Source organism: Ovis canadensis, chromosome 2 (genome assembly GCF_042477335.2).
Source record: "Ovis canadensis isolate MfBH-ARS-UI-01 breed Bighorn chromosome 2, ARS-UI_OviCan_v2, whole genome shotgun sequence".
Classification (NCBI taxonomy): Eukaryota; Metazoa; Chordata; class Mammalia; order Artiodactyla; family Bovidae; genus Ovis; species Ovis canadensis.
Window position 1 is genome coordinate 122,737,017 of NC_091246.1, and position 24,169 is coordinate 122,761,185.

The 24,169-nt window shown below is 43.1% G+C and overlaps 1 protein-coding gene across 10 annotated transcripts in view; it reads left to right on the forward strand.

Annotated features, from left to right (window-relative positions):
* The first annotated feature begins 3,989 nt into the window (after positions 1-3,989).
* Positions 3,990-24,169, forward strand: part of SAP130 (Sin3A associated protein 130) — a 75,177-nt gene continuing 54,997 nt past the window's right edge. For 7 of the 10 annotated variants that reach the window (XM_069574239.1, XM_069574243.1, XM_069574245.1 and 4 more), the window contains exons 1-7: positions 3,991-4,176; positions 5,805-5,922; positions 12,730-12,965; positions 13,674-13,832; positions 15,025-15,136; positions 16,138-16,262; positions 17,814-17,938. In XM_069574239.1, coding sequence (XP_069430340.1) covers positions 5,811-5,922; positions 12,730-12,965; positions 13,674-13,832; positions 15,025-15,136; positions 16,138-16,262; positions 17,814-17,938 — 869 coding nt within the window. In that variant the 5' untranslated portion in view covers positions 3,991-4,176; positions 5,805-5,810. Of the gene's footprint in view, positions 4,177-4,930; positions 5,018-5,804; positions 5,923-12,729; positions 12,966-13,673; positions 13,833-15,024; positions 15,137-16,137; positions 16,263-17,813; positions 17,939-24,169 lie in introns of those variants that run through there. The other 3 variants (XM_069574248.1, XM_069574249.1, XM_069574241.1) reach the window with 2 other exon arrangements.

The following is a 24,169-nucleotide window of genomic DNA, read 5'->3' on the forward strand; positions in this document are numbered from 1 at the left end:
GACTTTATTTTGGGGGCTCCAAAATCACTGCAGATGGTGACTGCAGCCATGAAATTAAAAGACGCTTACTCCTTGGAAGAAAAGTTATGACCAACCTAGATAGTATATTCAAAAGCAGAGACATTACTTTGCCAACTAAGGTCCGTCTAGTCAAGGCTATGGTTTTTCCTGTGGTCATGTATGGATGTGAGAGTTGGACTGTGAAGAAGGCTGAACGCCAAAGAATTGATGCTTTTGAACTGTGGTGTTGGAGAAGACTCTTGAGAGTCCCTTGGACTGCAAGGATATCCAACCAGTCCATTCTGAAGGAGATCAGCCCTGGGATTTCTTTGGCAGGAATGATGCTAAAGCTGAAGCTCCAGTACTTTGGCCACGTCACGTGAAGAGTTGACTCATTGGAAAAAACTCTGATGCTCGGAGGGATTGAGGGCAGGAGGAAAAGGGGATGACAGAGGATGAGATGGCTGGATGGCATCACGGACTCGATGGACGTGAGTCTCACTGAACTCCGGGAGATGGTGATGGACAGGGAGGCCTGGTGTGCTGCGATTCATGGGGTCGCAGAGTCGGACACGACTGAGTGACTGAACTGCACTGAACTGAGACTGTCTTGCAGCAAGAGAAAGTTTTCTACAATGTAGCGTGGTCAAGGAAGTGACCTTTGCCATATTCTATTTATTAGAAGAGTCACAGGTCCTGTCACATACAATGGAAAGAGATTACAAAAGGACATGAACACTAACAGTGGGATCATTAGAGGTCGTCCTAGAGTCTGTCTGGGCTTCTCTTGTGGCTCAGCTAGTAAAGAATCTACCTGTAGTGCAGGAGACCTGGATTCCACTCCAGTATTCTGGCCTAGAGAATTCCATAGACTGTATAGCCCATGGGGTCACAAAGAGTCGGACGTGACTGAGCAACTTTCACTTCACTTTTAGAGTCTATCCACCATACTTTGGAGAAGACAGTCTGAATTTGGCCTGGATAACAAACCAGATGAAGGTAATAAAAACAATGGTTGTGAGTAAGCTCATAGGGTTACAGTCCATGGGATCGTAAAGAGTTGGATACGACTTAGTGATCAAATAACAAAAAACAAAAACAATGATACTCTCATTTTTCAGATGAGTTAACTGGAAGGAACTATACTTTATTGGCTGGGGTGTTGGACCAAAGACAGTATCTAGACCTACAGGAACCACAGAGTCAGTATCATCAGACCCCACAAGGTGGACTGAGAACCAACTGGGTTCAGTGGCAGAGGCCACAGAGAGCTTCACTGATACTTGCAGACCAGAGGCTGCAGAGCACCCACCAATATCTGACTGACCACTACAGAACACTTGCACTGAGCATCTTCTTTCTTTGTTACCAGAGAACCACCCAGCAGATGTGGTGCCTAATGGTGTCTCTGTTCAATCCATCCAAACTACTTTCTTCAAGAACCCAAGATACTAATAAGCCCCTGCAACTGGCAGAGGGAGCTTGAAGACCTGCAAAGTGTGGAAAGTTCAACCTGGATGTGCTACACAGAGGCTGTTTTCAGCACACCACGTTCAGTGAAGGGGAATCCTAAACCCTAGCAACTCAACCAGGGGTGAAACATCTATTTTCCTTCAAGTATCCGTTATGCGGACTAGAGACATAAACGAATAAAGCAGTAACTAATGAAAATGTGGATTGCATTCATGTACTATGGATATGTTTGAGATTATACTTAGCAAGTATTTATCGACTCCTTCCTGCTGATGGGAGATATAAAGAGGAATAATTTATCTCTCTGCCTAATCTAGGAAGAAGACAGGGTAGATATATTAGTGCTATAACAGAGGTACTGAAGAAATATCTAAGGAAGTATCCTGTAGTCTATGGGAAAGAGAGGAATTCAAGGAAGGTTTCTTGGAGAAGATAAACCATTTTTTTTTCCACTTAGGCACTGTGAAATGGGCAGCACTCCACTATATGCCAGCTGAAAGGTGGGGCCTACAGAAGGCAAAGCTTAAGCAAAAGCTTGGAAGCCAAGCTGTGTGGAGAACAGGTGGAAATTATGATTGCGACAGTACTCAACCATACGTGAGAGGCAGGAGGGACTAACCCCAGCCTTTGAACTGGGTTTAGGGATTTGGAATATTAATAGATTCTGAAGTCACCAGAACATCGTGGATAGGAATAACAGAGTCAGAGGAATGCTTTAGAAAAAGAACTCTATGGAGGACAGGTTGGGGGTAGAAAGAGATCTAAGTGGAGGCAACATTAGTAAAGTCCAGACAGGAATTAATGAAATGTTGAGCCAAGTCTATGAATGCAACAGGAAAGGAAGTACAGAAATCCATAAGCTGACTCTGGAGGATGGAAGAGTGGAAACCAACAAAAATAAAACCAAAGGCAGAAAGGATGGATGGTGATGCCACCGCCATTAACCAAACCCAGAAATCAGGAGGAGGAGTACAGAGGTGAGGCAAGGCAATAAAAGTGTCCAATATGTTAAGTCTCAGGGGTTTTGAAGACATATTTGTGGAACTGTAGGTGTACAAAGCATGAGAGAGGTCACCACACCAATGAAACTGAGTCATTTTTGAAAATTATATTTGAAACTCTGAGGGCGCATTAAACTAGACAGGAAGATGGCATAGCATTGAGAGAGGTCTAGAGCCTTGGAGAATGCTGTACATGTGAGAAAGGCAAGGCATAAAGGAGCTTAATAGAGACAGAAGTAGCATCAGGAAAGAGTGTGTTTCTGGAGACCAAAGGAGTTTATAGTTGATTTACAATGTTGTGTCAGATTTTTTTTTTTTTTGAGTATAGTTGAAAAAGACTAAATGTTAACAGGTGAACAGCAAGATGATTCAATTACACATATACATGTATCTATTCTTCAGTATTCTTTTCCCATAGGGAAGGAGATTTTAAGGAGGAACTACTGTTGGTAAACTAGACAAGCTGAAAACTAAGCAAAGACTACTGGGTGAGGTGAGAGAGTCACCTGCAACTTACGGGGAGCAGTTTGAGAAGCAGTGGCAGAAGCAGAATCAACTGCCTAAGGAGAAGAGGCTAAGGTAGATCACATCAGTTACTTTTAGAAGAAATTTGAGAAGGGAAGAGAGCGAGAAACGAAAGTGGCTTGAGGAAGAAGAGGGGTATTTTAGGTTCATTCCTGTAGCCACAAGCTACGCTCTTCCTAGCAAGAACATAGCTGTGCATGAAAGGAGGAAGGATGTGAGCCCTTTTTATTTCTTAACACAAAACTCCAGACCTAAATTACCATCTGGGACGGAAGGAGGGAGACATAATCTCTATTGATCAGACTCAGATTTTGCTTCGGCAGTTTTGACTAAGTCTTGCACAGCCGTATAAACGCCATCCCTCCATTCTAAACAAAACAACAAACCACCACCACTCCCTCCGCTTCTTCGTAATTTGGAAAAACCAAGCAGGTACAACGTGTCCGAGTCCTTCGCCTCTCCGAGCCGGCTTTAAACCTGAGAGTGCTCAGCTCAGCTCTCTGGTGGGTCCGGCCCGATGAGCAGCTGCTGACGCGGAGTCCAGCGTAAACCCCACAGAGTCGCTCCAGTTTCTTGCATCTGATCCTCCCACGACGCTCAGGCTTCGCGGGCCATGGCCTCGGTGCGAACATCAAGTACAGTTAGAAAACCCCTCGGCCCTGCCTGCAGCTCCTTCGGCCCACTGTAGTCGGCCTCCATTACTCTTTTCCCGCGAGGCACCTCCCTCGAGAAAATGAAACCTGGTGCCATCAGCTGAAGCAAAAGGGTGGGACGTTTTTACTAGGCACACGGAAAAGGCAGAATCGACTCCAGACAGCAAAGGGGTGTGCAGCCCGGGCCGGGTCACCAGGATGCCCCGCCCAGGCCCGCCTTCTAGGCATCAGGGACTACATTTCCCAGAGGTCTCAGCGGCCGCGAGGGGCTGGCCGGTCCGCTCTCCGCTCACACTGCGGGGCGACTGGCTTCCTCGGAGGAGGGCGGGGCCTAATCCAGCCAATGGGTGAGGGGCTCGTTACGGCGGCGGAAGCAGCGGCGCTGGGTTGAGGGGTGGGGGGCAGAGTGCTAGCGCCTCGGCGGCGGCGGCCGGTCCCGGAGCCCGAGGACGTCGGCTCCACAGGCGGAGAGCGCACGGAAGCAAGCTCGAAGTGGCGTGGCGGCCACTTGGCGCAGCACTCAAGTAATGGCGGGACGGGCGCCCGGGAGCGAAGGGGAGGGGAGGAGACGAGGGGGCGGGGCGGCCGAGCCGGGCTGCAGCGTCCGTCCCGCTGCGCGTCCCCGGGGAAGGGCAGCGGTGCCTCGTCTCCTGCGGCGTAGATCTGGGCTCTTTCGCGAGCTGAGCATGGCAGTTAGCTCGGCGGCAAAGGCCCGGTGTCCTGCGGCAAGGAAAGGAGAGGCGTCGGGAGGGCTGGGCTGATCCGGGCGTGGGGGCGTGGCGGGCGTGGGCCTTGGCGGGGAAGCTGAGAGGCCGGGGGAGCGCGGGCGGGCGGGCGGCCCAAGGAGTTTGGCTCCTGGAGCAGTTTAAAGTGACTCTCCACATCCGGGCCCTGCGCCCGCCGCTTTCAGACCCCGACCGAGGCGGGGCCTCCTAGCTCCCCGCCCCTTTCGCCGGCAGCGCTTGTCTTCCTCTGCTATTGGCTTAGCCTCGAGGGCCTTGGGCTGCCCCGGCGAGGCTCGCGCCTGATTGGCTGGCAGTCGGCGGGAGGGTGGGGCGGGATCAGAGCTGGCAGACCGCGGTGGATTGGCCCGGGCACTGGAGTGACGCGCCCGGCGTGGGGCCAATGGGCAGACTGGGGAGGTAGGGGCAGGTTCGGGGGAAGAGGACTGGAGCGGAGCGGTGGCCGGGTGGCCCGGGTGAGCGGGGCCAGAGGAGCTGGACAGCGGCGGGCCCGAGGCACGCTGCGGCGCGAGCCCTCCCGGCGACCTCGGAACCCAGCGCTGCCAGCGAGATGGGTCCTCCGCGGCCCTCTCAGCCTGGCGAGGTGGAATCGGGAGCGGCGGGCGGCGGGCGGCGGCTGCAGGTAAAGAGGCATACTGGTCCTGAGCTCCTCAGAATGCCTAACCCCTCTCCGGAGAAGTCAGAGACCCCATGTGTCTGGAGACCCGTGTTCTCCGATCTCAGCTGTGGGCTTCTGGGTAGGGGTAGGATTGCGGGCTATCGAGGATATCGGCAGAGCTTGGCTCCTGAGGGGAAAGTGAGGGTCGATTTCAGGGAAGGTGGTGAAGGTCTCGGTTCCCTTTGGCTCGATGGCCGTCTGTGAAAGGGGTGGGATGAAATCCGTCACTGAAGGCCTGTGCAGAAAAACATGAGAATTCCTTTTGGATCAGGTCTTGATGTAAGGTTTCTAATCCTTTCTTAGGACAGGGCGTCTGCCTCCGATTCCTCCCCTGACACACTGATGACAGTTTTGTACACCTTGGTGGGAGGCTTGGCTTTCAAAGGCACAAGCCATTTGTCATGAAACTTTACAGAGAAATATATGTGTTGTGTTAATACATGTCATGTGGCTGTTGCACGCGATGTAGTGTCGACTTTTTCGTTTGGCAGTTCACAGGTATTTGAGGGGGGAGTCATAATAGCCCTCAGTATCACATAAGCGATTTTACCATTAACTGAACCTATGTAAACGGAAAACTTAAACGATTTGGACCACTTCTGCACTGTATATTGAACACAAGTATTAGTTTCAATCAGTGATGCTGCATTTGCTTTCCTAAAAGAAGGTATAGGTACTAAAAATGCTTTAATTTCTCATTATTGGTTCTAATCTCAGAATCCAGTAATAACCATGTGACTATGCACTGCAGGTGGAAATGAGTTCTCAACAGTTTCCTCGGTTAGGAACCCCTTCCACCGGGCTAAGCCAGGCTCCTTCACAGATAGCCAACAGTGGTTCTGCAGGATTGATAAACCCAGCTGCAACAGGTGAGATGTGTGACATTTTTCTGCATTGCTTTCTGCTTTTAAAATATTGCAGGTTTTCCAACTTAAAAAATAGCAAATTCTTGGTGGGGTTTTAGTAAATACTAGGTTATTGAGTTTGAAGAGAGGATATATTACAGTTCTACTGTAAATAAGGCTTTTTTTCCGTCCTGTTTTACTCACTTGATTCACATGTGCCAGAGTATAGGTGAAACCTAAAGCATGCTTATAAGATACATTTTTAAAATGTATTAATGTGTTGTTATTTAACTAAGGCCCAGAAGTATAATAACAGTGCCATGAGGGTGGGCAGAGGCATAGGAACTTATAGGAACTTACCTTCTAGAAACTTGCCTTTTAGTAACTTACTGTTCAGGAAAAGAGATTTCTCTAAAATGTGTATGCACACACATATGCAGCTTGGGTTTTAACTGTGCTCTGAATGCTGTAGATCAGTGAGTGGCCTCAGCTGGTAATGATTCGGCTGGCCAGGGAATGTTTGGCAATGTCTGAATACAGTTTTGGGTCTCACAGGTAGGGGGTGCTACTGGCATCTGGTATTTATTTAGAGGCCCTGGATGAAGCTGTTGAGTATCCTACATGATGCAGAACAGCCCTCCCCCACCCCCAACAAAGTTTCCAGTCTAATCAGCAGTGCTGAAGTTGAGTTACTCCTTCAAATAATCTGTATATTATATATATCAAGTAAAAAGTATTATTACTTCTGTATTGGTAAAGTGAAATAAAGTACTCCTTTTTCTATTCCTTTCTTTAGTGCCTGATTTCTGTGCTCCTTATCATGGTATTCCTCCTACTTAACAGTAGCTGCTGACATTTTCTGAATAAGCGATAAGTTCCCAATTTTCTCGACCTTGGGACTTTACATAGTCTGGTTTTTGTGCTTTTCGTTTTTTGTGGGGTTTTTTTTTGGCTACAGTCTTACTTCTTCCTCTCCACACTTACTTATCTAGGTATTCTTTGTTCTTTCCTGAGGTTTCATCTCAGATATCACTTTTCTTTGGGAAGTCCTTACTGACTCCATCATCCACAGCAGTTCAGCATCCTCCTCCTAGAAAGAAAGCCAGGCCTTATCTGGCCATATTCCTTTGCATCTGCTATTCTTGCTACAGTGTAGACATCAACAAATTTTTATAGAACTGCCTCAAGTTCTTTACTCTTTAACAAATATTTTTGACAGTGTTTTCTCTCGTATAAATTCACAGTGGAATTTTTTTTTTTTTTTGCTGAGCTGTGTGGCTTGCGTGACCTTAGTTCCTTAACCAGCAATTTAACCTGGGTCATGGCAGTGAATACGCTAAGTCCTAATCACTGGACTGCCAGGGAATTCACACAGCAGAATAATTTAAAGGAGCATAGTGAAGAGAATATTTTTGAGCATCAATTTGTAAGAATTACACTACTGCTCATTAAGAAGGATATCAATTAGCAATAATTGCCCTCAGATTTTGTTGAGAAGGAAATCATTGACTTAGGCCAAAATTGTCTGTAATTTTACTTCTGAAATGTGCATCTTTTTTCCTTCAATTGGTCTAAGAAAGAAAACAAAAGTTTTCCTTACGCGGTTAGATGTCTTTCTGTAGTTCCTGTTGCATTTATTGAAAGAAGTAACTTGGGATCCTAAGCATGTCAGGATTTTAAGTACATGTTCACAGTTCAAAAGTATAGATTACAACCAATTGTCTTAACTACTGCTTGAAGATTTTTTTTTTCTTTCTGATAAAAATAACTCCACATGCCTAGAAGGAAACAATAAATGATTTCAAAAAGAGCTTAATGGAAAATGATCAGTGCATTATAACTTAATGAAAGTGTTAAAAATCAAAGTCTTCCTGGACAAATAGGTTTGGAAGAAAGTTATGAAATTGTACATTTTCTTTAAAATTTTACTTAGAGGAAAATCTGGGTAGTCAGGAGGGTTAAAAATCAATTGAAAATGGAAAGACAGAAGTAAAGTGGTCTTTATTCACGGTCATCGTATATACAGAAAATACTAAAGAATGTTTTAAAAAGCTGTCAGAACTAATAAGTGAAATTAGTAAAGTTGCAAGATAAAAGTTTAGTGTATAGAAATCGGTTATATTTTTAAATACTAGTAATGAACAGTGATGGAGAAGGAAATGGCAACCCACTCCAGTGTTCTTGCCTGGAGAATCCCAGGGACAGGGGAGCCTGGTGGGCTGCCGTCTATGGGGTCGCACAGAGTCGGACACGACTGAAGCGACGCAGCAGCAGCAGCAGCAGTGAACAGTGACATTTTAAAAATGTCATTTACGGTGGCATTAAAAAAAACTAAAAAATACTAAGGAATAAATTAATAAAATATGTGTATGACCTGGGGTTAGAAAACTATGTAAAACATTGCTGAGAGAAATTAAAGATCTAGGTAAATGAAAAGATCTGTCACGTTTATAGATTGGAAAACTCAGTATTTTCTTTTACCCAGAGGGACCTGTAGATTCATATAAATCCTAATCAAATTCACATCAGGTACTTTTCTAAAAACTGACAGCTGAATCTAAAATTTATGTAGAAACCAAAGGACCTAGACTAGCCAAAGCAATTTGGACAAAAAAGAAGAAAGCTGCCTTTTCTCTGCTGCGTTACTTCAAGACTTGGTATAAAGCTGCACTAATGAAGACATTGTTAAATTGGCGTAAATCACTGGGTCATTGGAACTAACGAGAGGATCCAGAAATAAACCGCAGTGGTTTATTAACCACATGATGGTGAATTGATTTTTGATAAAAGTACATAGAGAATTCAATAGGGTATTGACAAAATAGTATTAGAACACTAGAATATTCATATGAAAAGAACATGAACCTTGACCTCTATGTCCACCATGCATATAAATTAACTCAATGTGTAATTGTGAACCTAAATATAAAATTTTAAATTTATAAAAGAAAACATAGAAGAATCTACTTGTTACTTTGGAGTAAGTAAAAATTGCTTAGGGCACAAAAAATGCTGATTATAAAGGAGACAACTAATATGTTGTACTGAAATGACTGCTCTGCAAAAGATATCATTAAGTAAAATAAAAGGGCAAGCCACCAAGTGAGAGAGGACATTTGTCATAAATGTATCAACAAAGAACTTACATCCCAAATATGTTAAAAAACTCTTGTAACACAAAAGCAAAAAGACAAACAGCTGGCTTGGTTTTTTTTTTAATGGGCAAAATATTTGAATAGATACTTCATCAAAGATGCTATAAAAGCAAGATAAACACATTAAAAAATTAAGCTGTATTACTCCCAGGGCAATGTAAACTAAAAACAATAGAAACTACTGTACACCTACCAGAATGGCTAAAAAAGACTGGCAGTACCAAGTTTTGACATGTTTGTGGAGCAGGTAGAAACCATGTATTGGTGGGAATGCAAAATACTGTAGCCACTTTGGAAAACAGTTTGATACAGTGTCTTAAAAAATTAAACAAGAGTTTACCATACAACCCAGCAATCTCATTCCTAGGTATTTACCCAAGATAAATGAAAATGTGTGTCACACATACAGTGACTTTCTCAGTGGTTCATAGAAGCCTTATTCATGATAGCCAAACACTGGAAAGAACCCAGATTTTATCAACTGGTGACTGGATGAGCAAAGTTTGGTTTAATCCATACAGTAGAATTCTCAGTAATAAAAAGAAGCAAACTAGCATTGCATGTAATAAAATGGAGGAGCGTCAGAAGCATTTTATTGAGAGAAAGAAGCCAGACCCAAAGGACCACTTGTTGTGTGGCTCTATTTCTGTGAAATTCCAGAAAAGACCAAACAATAGTGATAGAATGAAGATCAGTGGTTTCTAAGGAGTAGGGATGGGAGGGGAGGGAATTGAGTGCAGAGGGGCATGAATGAACTTGTTAGAGGAATAGGCAGGGTTCTGTGTCGTGATTGTGTTGTGATTACAATACTGAATGTGTTTATGTGCGTTTACTTTTATAGAACAAATTAGTAGATTTTATATGTAAATTATACTTCAGTAAGGCCTATTGATTAAAAAAGATTGAGAGATATGAACATATATTTCCTTTTGTGAAATATGACCTGTGATCATATAAAAAGAACTTTAACATTACTAGTCACCATGGAAATGTTAATTAAAACCACAATAAGATACCCAGTACACACCCACTAAAATGTCTGCATATCAGGAATTGGTGAGGATGAGGAGCAACTGGACCACTAATACACTGCTGGTGGAAACTTCAGATGAGTCAGCCACTTTGGGAAGTAATTTGACAGTTTCATATAAAGTTTACTCTTTGACCTAACCAATCTGCTTATTTGTTGGTGAACGCGTGCTAAATCGCTTCAGTTGTGTTTGACTCTTTGCGACCCTATGGACTGTATCCTGCCAGGCTCCTCTGCCCCTAGGATTCCCCAGGCATGGATACTGGAGTGGGTTGCCATGCCTTTCTCCAGGGGATCTTCCCGACCCAGGGATCAAACCCGTTTCTCTTACATCTCCTGCGTTGGCAGGTGGGTTCTCTACCACTAGTGCCACCAGATGTTGCTGGGGATGTTAAAAAAAAACACTGAACTCTCTTAGAATAGCTGTTTTATTGTATGCAAATTATACCTCAATAAAATGCTTTTAAAAATCAAAATTTTAAAAAATAAAAATTAAATTTTTTTAAAATCTAGGAGAAAAATCAATATGTAACAAAATATAAAATATACTTTAATCTTTTCCCCCAGCACATTTTTCCTACAAGAAAAAAAATTCTGATTTTTTCCTGAGCAGGTCATTGAATAAGGACTCAGAGTGCATGTGGTTATTTATTCCATAGTCGTTGATAATAGCAGAAATTTGGAAATTACCTAAAAGCTCATCCGTGATATAATGGTTTAAAAAACTGTAGTACAGCTATGCAGTGAAATTCCATTTAGCCCTTTTAAAATGATACAGTATACATCTATTACTTAGTGATTTCTCTCTTAGGTATATATATGTATTTAACAGAAATGATATGAATGTCCACCAAAAGATGTACATGAATATTCCTAGCATTCCTATTCATAAATAGTGAAAGAACTGAAAACTAGCTGCCTGCTGGCAGTAAAATGGATAATTTGTGATTTATTCAAGAGTTGGCATACTGTACTGAGAATGAAAGATCTACAGCTACATGGAGTGACATGGATGAAGTCTCATACCTGTAAGTGAAAGAGGCAGGACACAACCATTTGGTATAAGTGTATTTATATAGAGCTCAGAAATAAGATAGCAGTAACCTGTAGTGTTAGGAGTTAGCATGGGAAGTGTCACTGGGAGGAGCAGTGACTGGAATCAGGCTGACAGAGGGTTTCTGGGGAACCAGTAGTGTTCTGCTGGTTGATCCAGGTGCTGGTAACTCAAGTGTATTCCGTTTGTGAAAGTTCACTAAGCTATAAAATCAATATTTGTGCTCTTGTTTTATGAAGGTTATAGTTAAATAAGGACTTCCTTGGCAGCCCAGTGCCTAAGATCTGTTTTCTACGACAGGGTTCATGGGTTCAGTCACTGCTTAGGGAACTAATATCCCACATGCAATGCGGCACACCAAAAATAAATAAAAACCCGCCTAAAATCAAAGAGCCGAGAAGTGTCTGAGGTTTTACCAAAATAGTAACTTGGAGCTTTTAGGGGATAGACTTTAGGAGCAGTTTTACCTTCTGTATAGTTTTCCAAATAATTTAAAAAAAATTTTTAAGTGTAATCTTTATATTCAGAAAAATAGCATTGTTTTAGGAAAATGATAGTGCAAATTAATATTTTCACAGTCTCTCCTCATTCATTTACATTAGTTCCTTGATTTTTTTTTTTTTAACTTTTAAATATGTTGCAAGTGCTCATGGTCCAAAATTCCGGAAGAAAAAGAGTATACACTAAAGAGTGTCTCTTCTCCCTGTCCCCTACTCACCGCTTTCTTTCCCTTCAGGCAACCAAGGTGATTTGGAGATACGTTATCACTATTCAAATATTAATGTGTTTATGTTTGTGTGCATTTTATTTTTTCTCTGTGCTATACCTGGCTATTTTCATACATCCTTTTCATAATAGATATTATCCATTTTTTCCATAAGAGTACCTAAAAAATTTTCCTGCTTTGTTTATATTTGCGTGCTGGTGTAGTGTGTGAGTATGCCATAATGTATATAACCAGATCTCTGTTGACGGACATGTAGGTTTTTTCAGTTCCTTCCCTGGTATAAAAATGTTGAAACAAATAACTTGTACCCGGCAACCCACTCCAGTACACTTGCCTGGAAAATCCCATGGGCGGAGGAGCCTGGTAGGCTGCGGTCCATGGGGTCGCTAAGAGTCAGACATGACTGAGCGACTTCACTTTCACCTTTCACTTTCATGCATTGGGGAAGGAAATGGCAACCCACTCCAGTGTTCTTGCCTGGAGAGTCCCAGGGACGGGGGAGCCTGGTGGGCTGCCGTCTATGGGGTCGCACAGAGTTGGACACGACTGAAGCGACTTGGCAGCAGCAGCAACTCATTTTATACATAGGCTCTATAAGATACATCCCTACAAGTGGGATTGTTGAATCTCAGAGAGTGCATACATTATAGTAACAGTAGAGCTTTACTTGTTCACTCCGTAGGGATATGGACTGAGAAATGTGTTTTTAAATATTGTATGTTCCTAGACTTAAGAACTAAAGTAATCTTTTTAATATTAAGTTTTTATAACTTTTTAAATAAATATTTTAAATGAAATTGTCTTACATGTCCTATTAGAATTTCAGCTACTTGAGCTCATTCTCTCTCCTTCATGTCTTCACTAGTCAACGATGAATCTAGTCGAGATGCTGAAGTCGCTGCCAGGGAGCACTTGGGTTCCAGCAGCTCCTTACAGTCCCGTGAAGAGAAGCAGGAACCTGTTGTGGTAAGGCCCTACCCGCAGGTGCAGATGTTGTCCACACACCATGCTGTCGCCTCGGGCACGCCGGTCACAGTGGCAGCCCCACCAGCACACCTGACGCCAGCGGTGCCACTCTCGTTCTCGGAGGGACTTATGAAGGTAATGGAGAGGCTTAAAATTTCACATTAGACCGCAGCTGGACTGGCTAGTGTTTCTGACAGTGCTCACAAAGTCGTAGGCTAGATCCTAGGATTGTAGCTTTTTCTTGTTGACCCGTCAGTCCAGCTCCTGCCTGTAACTCAGAGTTCCACTGTTCTGCAGTGCCTAGTCCAGTGCCACGGGGCAGTTGGCATCACAGGATCTTGTCTGGTATCCATATTGACATAGATTTTATTCAGAAGTTACGGGCATACTAGTATAGCTTTTATCTTGGAGTGGCATTCTTTTCCAAGGTTTTATTTGCTGATTTGGGGACATCTGAGAACATCGCCTTGTGTGTATTACCTTGTGGATGTGTTTTAGTTACTGGGAGTTTTGTTTACTTCCTCCCAGACTTGGGGAAGCAGCACAGTATAGGAGAAAGAATGTGGGGTGAGCCATACGGATCTGGGCTTTCTTCCCATTTCTCGTTTTTATTGTCTGTGTGGCTTTGAGCAAGAAACTTAGCCTTGCTTTGTATGTTTGCTCATCTGTAAAATGGAAATGGTAGTACTTCAATGGAGAGGCTGTGATGCTAAGAGATAAAACATACAAGGCTTCTAGCATCTCTCCTGGCATTCTCCAGGTTTGGCTTGTGTGTGTATATAGAATGAAACGCATCACTAGTAAAAAGCTATTGATATGTTTCGTGTGGTTTTCTGTTCGCAGCCGCCCCCGAAGCCCACCATGCCTAGCCGTCCCATTGCTCCTGCTCCACCTTCTGCCTTGTCACTTCCCCCCAAGGTTCCAGGGCAGGTTACCGTTACCATGGAGAGTAGCATCCCTCAAGCTTCAGCCATTCCTGTGGCAACAATCAGTGGACAACAGGTCTTTTTCCTCTTAATTTGCTGATTTTCAAACTGAGATGCCAGAGTGTTCAGCATTATTTATCAAATGCCAGCAGTACATTAGGCACTGGACTAAGTTAAAAAATTAACTAGTCACAGTATCTGCAAGGGGACGAGAGAAGAGTTGACAGAGAGGGATGGCATAGGGAGTGAGACCAACACGCACAGTGGTCTTGTCATTGAGCCCATATGTATTGAGTATCTGCTGTGTGCGAGGTTCCATCCGCACTGTGAGAAACAAACCTAGATAAGACAGCCCGTGACTTCGAGCTCAGAGTCCAGTTGTGCTTGGTTTATCGGTACTGAACTCCAGTGGGCTAAGAGCAGCCTCACAGTAGCAGTGCCTCTTCAGGTTATTCTCTGGGGAGAGTAATGTGTATCTTTTGGGCAACGACAGATTCCCTCAGCATCCTACCAGTCGTGAACATTTATTTTAAAGTCTCACATTTAGCTTCATTTTGTTAATTATAATCCTCCTCCATTATATGCATTTTATTTCTTTAAATATTTTAAATTACTTACCAATGAAAACTGAATCTCAGAACTTCTCCTTAAAGTTTACAAGAAAAGAATTGGTGTTCCAAAAAGATGCACTGTGGTTTTCTCATTTTGTCATACCGCTGAATACTCCCAGAGGTGCCGAAACGCCCCCCTGAGAAGCGCTGGCATCAGGGTTGGGCGAGTGTGAGGAAGGGACTCTGATGGGTAAGCTGAAGAACTCGCAGGGGAATGCCCATTGGATGTTGACGAAATTTACTTAGAAATCCTGACTGGCATAAAGAATCCGTGAATGTAGTGGCATGCAAAGGAAATAGTGAGAGTAAGAAAAAGTAAGCTATTGGCCAAGATAGAGAAAACAAGGGTGAAAGACCACTGCTGGAAATGCGGGTGTCTGTAGGGATTCGGTCAAATGTGTCATCAGTGACAGAGATGTAGCAGTAGCTAGGCCCGAGGCAGCCGATGGGTCCCCTCGTCACCACATGCCTGCTGGCCCAGGTCATCATGCAGTGTGCTGTGTAAAGAAAGGTAATGTCCTGTCCCTTGGGTGCTCACTGTCTATAAGGAGCAACCCAGCCCACATTTAGAGGCAGCTGGCTTCCTAGAAGCAATGCCTAAGCACTCATGGCTAAGATCAGACACTTGGAAATGACATCCCATCCTGTTTTTTGAAGGGACATCCCAGTAACCTGCATCACATCATGACCACAAACGTACAGATGTCTATCATCCGCAGCAATGCTCCTGGGCCCCCTCTTCACATTGGAGCGTCTCATTTACCTCGAGGTAAGGCTGCATGTTTTGTTCAGACTCTTGAAATGCAATGACAGGTATACATTTGGTAAAAGATACAGTAACACAAAGCATATCCAGAATGAGCTTTTTGAAGCTGCAGGACAAGAAAAATAAACTTAGATAAATGCACATTTTTAGCATGACCTAACAGTTGCTTATTATAGTTTTAATAACAAGTATGTGTCTGTGTGTAAACTTAAAGCAGTTCAGATTTTTAGTATGGTCTAAAAATTGTCCTTTAGTAATGAGGAGCTCCTAAAAGCTATGGTAATCTAAATATGGTCTCCATTTTTAATAAATAACTCACAAATGTTAATACTGAGCATTTTTGAAGTTTAATGGAAATGGTTACTCAAATCTCTGTTCATCTGGCAATAAGCTGAATTTGTTCTTATAATTACATTCTAATAGTTTGTACAGTGTTAAGTTTAGTGAGAGTTTCAACTACTTGGTCAGAAATTGTCATCTCCCATGAGAAAGGATAAAATTATTTTGGCAAAAGCATGCTAGTGGATGCTGTCTCTTAACATACCTTAGTGGTTCTCAGAATGAGGTTTAGATACTGCAGGGGAGTCTGGTGAGGTCGAAACTAATACATGTGCCCTTTTCTCAGTGCTGACATGGGCACTGATGGTTCAAAGACTGTGGTGGCTCGCGTGAATGCAGCTGTCTGGTGGTTTACCTGCCAGAGCCTCGGCCTGAACCAGGGCAGCAGCGCTGTACTGTGCCTCACTGCTGTGCACCTGTAGTCAAACCAAGAAGCCAGTTTCATTAAAGAACATCCTTGAAGAAGCAATACAGGTTGTTAACCTCAACTTCAGCCCTTGAGTGCACGTTTTCTTAATTTCTTAATTTCCTATGTGATGAAATGGGAAATACGCATAAAGCACCCAAGCTAAATACTGACATACTGAGCTTCTGGGGAATATAATTGCAGCTGTTTAAACTGTGAGCCCAGAAGCCATACTAATGAAAAAATGCTCTTTTTCCAGGAGCAGCTGCTGCTGCAGTGATGTCCAGTTCTAAAGTGACCACGGTCCTGAGACCCACTTCGCAGCTGCCAAACGCTGCTGCAGCTCAGCCGGCAGTGCAGCACATCATCCACCAGCCCATCCAGGCACGCGGGGCTGCGGGGAGCCGGCCAGCAAGTGTCAGGGCTGCTCTAAGCTGCTCGCTCTGCTGGGCACTGCATGAGTCCTTAAACTTTAAGTGACTTTCGATCTAGTTGCCAGGATGTAGAGCAGGCTGAATTATATACAGTGTCATGTGGTCTGCTGTGAGAATTTAGGAGAGAGGTAGGGAGGCCAGGCTTTCTGTTGGGATGGGTGTGGCAGTGGGGATTCAGAGAAGTGAAGAGGAGTGAAGGGAGCAGTGTTCTGAACAAGGCAAGAGAGCTGGCGGTTGGTTGTACACAGTGTGGAGTAAACACTAGTTAGAACTAAGTAATTCTGATTTGGATAGGGATACGTGAACCTGTAAACATTTTAAGCACATTTTTATGCACATACATATCTATTTTGAAGAAGATACGTTTTTCAAGGAAATCTGTGGCCTCAGTATAACATATTACTGTGTGGTACCATGTCTCTAAATTTGAGACTCTAAGAGTATAAACTTGGTTTTTTACACGATAGAGAGCTACTTCATTTTTTAAGTATAGCGATATATGAATATCTCTGAAAGTTTAATTTGGCTGAGCTGTATACAGAACATGGAAGTTCAGTGCCTCTAGGGGGAAGGCTGGCAGCATGTGTGAAACAGCTTTAAGATAGTATGAGAAAATGCTGATTAGAAGGCGGGGTAAGCTATATCTAGCCTAGAGCTTTCACATTAAAAGATCTTGCTGGCTAATAAAAAACATTTGGAGACTAGACTAGGGCCCCAGAAGTGTATGTTAGGAAGGATTGGAAAAAGAAGAGGACCGCAGTAAGGAGCTCGATAGTGAGGAGGACAGCTCAGCAGACCTGGTGTGAGACGACAGACCGTCAGAGCAGTGCGGTGGGCCGAGGTCTGCGGTGAGAAGCAGAGCAGGAGTGGGCAGAGCTGGCCGGGTTACCTGCACGCGTCAGGATCGGGACAGAGGGACTACCCTAGAGCTCAGCTGATGGAGGGAACTGGCAGCAGACAGGGGCAGTCCGGTGTGGAGTTAGTTTGCAGGTGAGGATTTGACTCTCGGACGTAGGAGTGAGGGAAGTGTATCCACACGAGAGCGCCTGGGACCTGCATTTTCCGCGGGTAAAGAATGCTGTTTCCAGGTATTCACTTTTCTAGCGTGCGAGCCAGCAGTTCCATCTAGTTCTGTGAAAGATTCTATAGTCATGAAAAGTGTCTACTCGGACCAGCACCAGATCTGTGGTAGCTAGAGCTGAAGGGTTAGCTTCTAGTTTGTACTAATCGTAAGACAGAATTTTGAGTCTGGTCATATTGGAAGAGGAGGGACTTCCAGTGTACTGTCCAGTCAGAATTGGGTTTTTTGGGACAATTCTGACTCTTTGCCTTCTAACAACCTATCTGAAGAGAGTTCCTTAATGAGAATGGTTAGCGTTTACTTTCATTTGGATGTAAACATACTTAGTTAGAGGCCCGGGTTTCACATTGTACTTGAGGTATTTGGCATACTTTATTTCGCTTTTTAAGTGAAGTACTTTTTTTTCTCTTCTCTTGTTAGTCTCGTCCACCTGTGACCACCTCTAACACCATCCCTCCTGCTGTGGTAGCAACCGTGTCAGCCACGAGAGCTCAGTCTCCAGTCATTACTACGACAGCAGCCCATGCCACTGATTCCACACTTAGGTATATTTGGGGATCTGAAGATCAGCCGTCTTGTCATCTTCCCTTCTTATCTCTTCTTTATTCCTTCTTTCATTCCTTCAGGCGACTCAATATTTCTTGAGTGCTTTTTTTTTTTTTAATGAGCCATGGTAGTGTTCTGCATCCTGAGGTTAAAGCCATGAACAAATAAAAAGAAATTCCTGCCCTCATAGAGTTTCTCTTTTTGAAACTATGACTGGAGACATGCAATTGAAAATACATGTTTTTTTAAGTGGCAGAGAGTGCTTTGGGGAAAAATTTGGTAAGGCAAATGAGATTTGGAGTGACAGGTAGGCAGTGCAAGGGGCTTAACTATTCCATATATGGTGATCAGGGAGGGCTTTGTTGATAAGGATACATTTGAACAGAAAATGGAAAGATACGGTAAATGAGCCCTCTGGATGTCTGGGATAAGAGTGTTCTAAGCAGTGGGAACAATAAAAGCAAAGGGCCTGAGACAGGAGTATATTTAAAGGGAAGCCTTAGCAGAGTTTGAAGCAAAGCATCACCACAATCTAAATTAGTTGGATCAGCCTGGTTGCTGGAGAGAGTAGGCTGCGAGGAGGCCAGGTTAGAAACATTGTTTAGAAGGGGATGGCAAGAATCCAGAGAGATGATAGTTGGAGGTAAGAAGACATAGTTAGATTCTGAGTAGAATTTTGCAGGTAGTCAGGAGGGTTTCTGAGGAATTACGTATGGGGTTATGGGAGAATGAGAACAGTCAGGATTATGCCAGCACTGGTTGGCTCTGCAGCTCGGAGAGTGGAGTTGCCTTAACTTGAGATGAGGAGCAATGTGAGGAGCAGGTTTGGGGCAGGAATTCTAGACTTTGATTTGGAGCATTTTAAGGTTGTGCTGACTTCTGAGCCCCCCAAGTGGAGATGTTAAGAAAAGTTAATATATGAATCTGGAGTCAATGTTCTGGATGATATAATTCAGGAAGAAAGCATGGATGAGGAAGAAGTTTTTGAGAGAGAAATGGCTCCCAGTTGAGAGGTCTGTTGAGGGAGGCAGTGTTCTCGAGGGAAAACCAAGATTCATTAGGGCAGGAAGATAATGGATATATTCACAGAAGAGGTTGAGGGTATAGGGGATTTAGCTAAAGACCGATTGTGAGTCCAGAGGGTATAGCGGAAAGATTCAACGTTTGAAAAATGAAGATAGTACAGTTGATTTACAAGCCATACAGGGAAAGAGTCTGGTCAGTGAGGGATGGTCACCAGTGCTTTTTGTGAATGACTCAGTAGGGATAAGACACGATGTTATTTGTCCTCACAGCCTTCACCATTAATATGCTTGAAGGGCCATGGGGGAAGGCAGTGGGGTGAGTCTTCCTGGGAGTGTGCAGAATTCTAGTGGTCTTCCTTGATTCTTGGCATTGCTTATGTGGGTGCCAGGGAAGGGGCTTTTGGCAGTGTAAACAAGAAGTGATTCGCTGAACAAAAGAAGAGACAGTGGACGTGTAGGGCAGAGCTGTCAAGAACCAGAGACCATCTGTAAGACTTGTCTATCGGTTGGAAACAGTCTGAGAAGCCTTCTTGGTTTCTTCCTTGTTTGACCAAGTAAATGAAAAGGAGGCAAGGGAAAGAAAGCAGACTTTAGAGAGAAGGTTGAGTTTTGGGATACTGAGTTTATCTGTGAAATAATCAAGTGGCTGTAGCAACAGATTATTGAAAAGATGTCTTTGCCTGAGATACAGGATTTTGATGTCATTAACACAGGCTGTAGTTGAAGCTTTAGGTAACTGAGTCTATCCAGGGGGAATAAATACAATGAGAAGAGGGCCTGAAACAAAACTCTGAAGAAAGTAACACTTAAATGCAAAAAAGTGCCTAGGACTTAACTGTACCCACTAGCTCTGCCATTTACTAGCTGTGTCATTTACTAGTGACTTGTGTGTTAGTCACTTAGTCATGTGTCACATCTGACTCTCTGTGACCCCATGGACCGTAGCCCACCAGGCTCCTCTGTCCATGGGATTCTCCAGGCAAGAACACTGGAGTGGGTTTCCTTCTCCGTGTGTAGACTTCGGCAAGTTTTAAAATTAATCTAATCCTTAGTCCCCTCTTCAATAAAATGAAGACACTTTGCTTTTTGGTAATAGACTATATTGTCTGAGGTACAAAGAGATACAGTTACCCACCATAAAATAGACTATGTGTTATTCATGTTAACTTTATAGCACCTTTAAAAAATTAATACATTCAGATGGCGTGATGAAAATCACAGGGTATAAATGTGTATACAATAAAAACTAGGGTTAGATTTTTTCTTTATGTTAAATTATCTGTCTTATTCAGTGTATTGTGTTTTTACTAAAAAAATGGATGTTGAACTTTGTCAGATATATTTTCAGCATATAACATTATCTCTTCACTCTTAAAACAAGTACGTGCTGTGTACCCCCTCTGTGCCAATCACTACTATAGGCGTTAGAAGTGCACTAGGGAGTTAAACAGACATAAACTGTAATGATTTTTTTCTGTTTAAATGATCCATAACTATGATAAATTTCTAATGTCTCAGTTCAGTTCAGTCACTCAGTTGTATCCGACTCTTTGTGTCCCCATGAACTGCAGCATACCAGGCCTCCCTGTCCATTACCAACTCCCAGAGTCCACCCAAACCCATGTCCATTGAGTCAGTGATGCCATCCAACCATCTCATCCTCTGTCATCCCCTTCTCCTCCTGCCCTCAATCTTTCCCAGCTTCAGGGTCTTTTCCAATGAGTCAACTCTGTGCATGAGGTGGCCAAGGTATTGGAGTTTCAGCTTCAACATCAGTCCCTCCAATGAACACCCAGGACTAACCTCCTTTAGGAGGGACTGGTTGGATCTCCTTGCAGTCCAAGGGACTCTCAAGAGTCTTCTCCAACACCACAGTTCAAAAGCATCAGTTCTTCGACACTCAGCTTTCTTTATAGTTCAACTCTCACATCCATACATGACTACTGGAAAAACCATAGCCTTGACTCAATGGACCTTTGTTGGCAAAGTAATGTCTCTGCTTTTGAATATGGTATCTAGGTTGGTCATAACTTTCCTTCCAAGGAGTAAGCGTCTTTTAATTTCATGGCTGCAATCACCATCTGCAGTGATTTTGGAGCCCCCCAAAATAAAGTCAGCCACTGTTTCCACTGTTTCCCCATCTATTAACCATGAAGTGATAGGCCTGGATTCCATGATCTTAGTTTTCTGAATGTTGAGCTTTAAGCCAACTTTTTCAGTCTCCTCTTTCACTTTCATCAAGAGGCCCTTTAGTTCCTCTTTACTTTCTGCCATAAGAGTGGTGTCATCTGCATATCTGAAGTTATTGATATTTCTCCCAGCAACTTGTGCTTTTTCCAGCCCAGTGTTTCTCATGATGTACTCTGCATATAAGTTAAATAAGCAGGATGGCTATACAGCATTGACATACTCCTTTTCCTATTTGGAACCAGTCTGTTGTTTCATGTCCAGTTCTAACTGTTGCTTCCTGACCTGCATACAGGTTTCTCAAGAGGCAGGTCAGGTAGTCTGGTATTCCCATCTTTTTCAGAATTTTCCACTGTTTATTGTGATCCACACAGTCAGAGGCTTTGGCATAGTCAATAAAGCAGAAATAGATGTTTTTCTGGAACTCTCTTGCTTTTTCCATGATCCAGCGGATGTTGGCAATTTGATCTCTGGTTTCTCTGCCTTTTGTGAAACCAATTCTAATGTCTAATTCCCTTTAAATGTTAGAGATAGATGGTGGACTTCCCTGGTGGTCTAATGTTAAAAACTCATCTTGCCATGCAGGGGATGCACGTTTGAGCCCTGGTCATGGAACTAGGATCCTACATGCCTCAGAGCAGCAACTGTTGAGCCTGTGTGCCATAACTAGGCAATGAGACCCACATGACGCAATGAAGGTCCCACATGCCACAGCTAAGACCCGATGCAGCCAAATAAATATTTAAATTCTAGAGACAAATTTTAAACAGACCGATTTCCATAGAAAAAAATAGAAAATGTCAAAGCACTATCTCCCAGAAAATCACCTGGCCCAGATGATTTCATTGAATTCTACCACACTCTAAAAGATCCAGTAAACTGAAGATAATTAAATTAGTTCAAGAACTGGAAAAAGAAAGGAGGTTTCCAAAGAAATTTAGGTGGTATGTCTTCATCTGTTAAATAAATTCAGTCCTGTCTGCCAGTTCTTTGATCATTTTTTTGTTGTTCTTCATCACTTACTTGAACAAAATGTATTCTCTTTTGGCAAGGGCTGAAAAAATATTGGATCTGTAGATCCAATATTTTGAATTTTCACATGCTTTAAATTGTTTCCCAGATGTCCTTATACTTAAAAAATAGTTTGGCTGATAAAGAACTTTTTTGGTTCCTGTGTTGTTTTTTCTTTTAAATTTTATTTATTTGTCTATTCATTTTGGCTGTACTGGGTCTTCATTGCTACACATGGACTTTCTCTAGTTGGGGTGAACAGGGGCTACTCACTAGTTGGGATGCACAGGCTTCCCGTTGCTGTGGGTCTTCTTGTTGCAGAGCACAGGCTTTGGAGAGTGCAGGCTGCAGTAGTTACCGCTCGTGGGCTCTAGAGTGTGCGCTCAGTAGTTGTGGCAGAGGCGCTTGGGTGCCCTGCAGCATGTGCTGTCTTCCCAAACCGGAGATCGAGCCTGTTTCTCCTGCAGTGGCAGACAGGTGATTAGCCACTGGACCACCAGGGAAGTCCTGGTTTCCGTATTTTTTCCCATGAGTATTTTCATGAGATATTTTCCCTCTGCTTTCTAGAGCTGAGTAGTCTATAGCCTGTTGTTGTTGTTTTTTTTTTCCCACCTTGTTTGTCTTTGAATTTCAAAAACTTTAGTAGGACATGTTTCACCATTACCATTATGTATCGGTTTGTTCTGGAACATGATGTGCCTTTTTAATCTACACGATAACACTATATGAAAGTTTTCATGAATTGTATCTTTTTATATTTATTCGATTTTGGTCTATATTTTGGGGGTGAAAAGGAACATCCGATGTTGTACTTGTTGGATCTTTTTGCATGACTTCCTTGTCTAACCCTTTTAAACTATTTTTTTTCTCTCTTGACTCTGCTTACTTTTCTCATGGTTTTTCTGCCCCTTACCAAACCCTCAGCACTGTGTCTCAAGCTCTGCTGCGAATTCTGCCTTCATTCTTGATGCAGCTGAATGTTTTTTTTCCTGGTTCTCTCTCGAGTGCTGCCCTTTTATTTTGTCTGCTTTTGTTGTCTCGTTGTCGCTTCCAGTGAGCTCCTAGGTCTTTGCTTTGCGTTTTCGTTCCATAGAAGCAGGTATGTCACTCAGTTTCTTAATTCATGGCACAGTTTCCATCCGCCTGGTGAGAACATTTACAGTGGACACCCTCACTTCTGTCCACCTTTTTTCTTGCACCATCTTTAAGTAGATACTGTGCTGGTTCTTTTCTGAATCCTAATCTTTGGATGACCTTACTCTGGACCAGCCAGCTGTCTGTAGTTGGTTCTTACAGGCTGAGCTCTACTGGGTTAGAAGTTTTCCTGAAGACTCAGGATGCTGTTTTGAGGGGTTTTGGCCATTACTTCTCTCTTGCCAATGAAAATGCACCGCTGAAGATGGCAGTTTCTCTCTTCCTGAGTCTCACAACACAGTTTCCCTGTGGAGCTTATCTATATCTGTGTAAGTCCTAGTTCATGCCTTGCCTCTTGGATCTTGAAACTGGGCAGGGTCCAGGTTCTACTTTAATGTCATCTCCCACTGTTACAGACCATTTTGGTTTACTGAGTCAGAGTATGCTCCTCACTTTAAAGAACGATACTGGATCTTCTCTCTTAAATTCAGTTTGTAAATCTATTCACTAATATCCCACCAGGTCTGATTTTAAAGCATTTTGAGAGAGGATCCCTATGGTGAAACCATTGCTTAGTTTGGATACATGAGATCCCAGTCACATCACCTTTACAGCAAATTTTCGTGTCGTCTTCCTGCTAATTTATATTCACATGGTTCCAAAAGCATAAAAGGGTGTGCAGTAAGGAGTGTCACTCCTCTCTCCCCCATCTGCTAAGTTCCTGTGATCCTTTCCCTTTGCCTTTGAAAAGTAACATGTTAATAGCTTTTGGGGTATCCTTCTAGTGTTTCATAACTGCAGTCGAACTCAAATGCAGTTCTTAACTTTTATCCTTTTACCCCCAAAATTGTATAATTCGTGGATTCCTAAGCT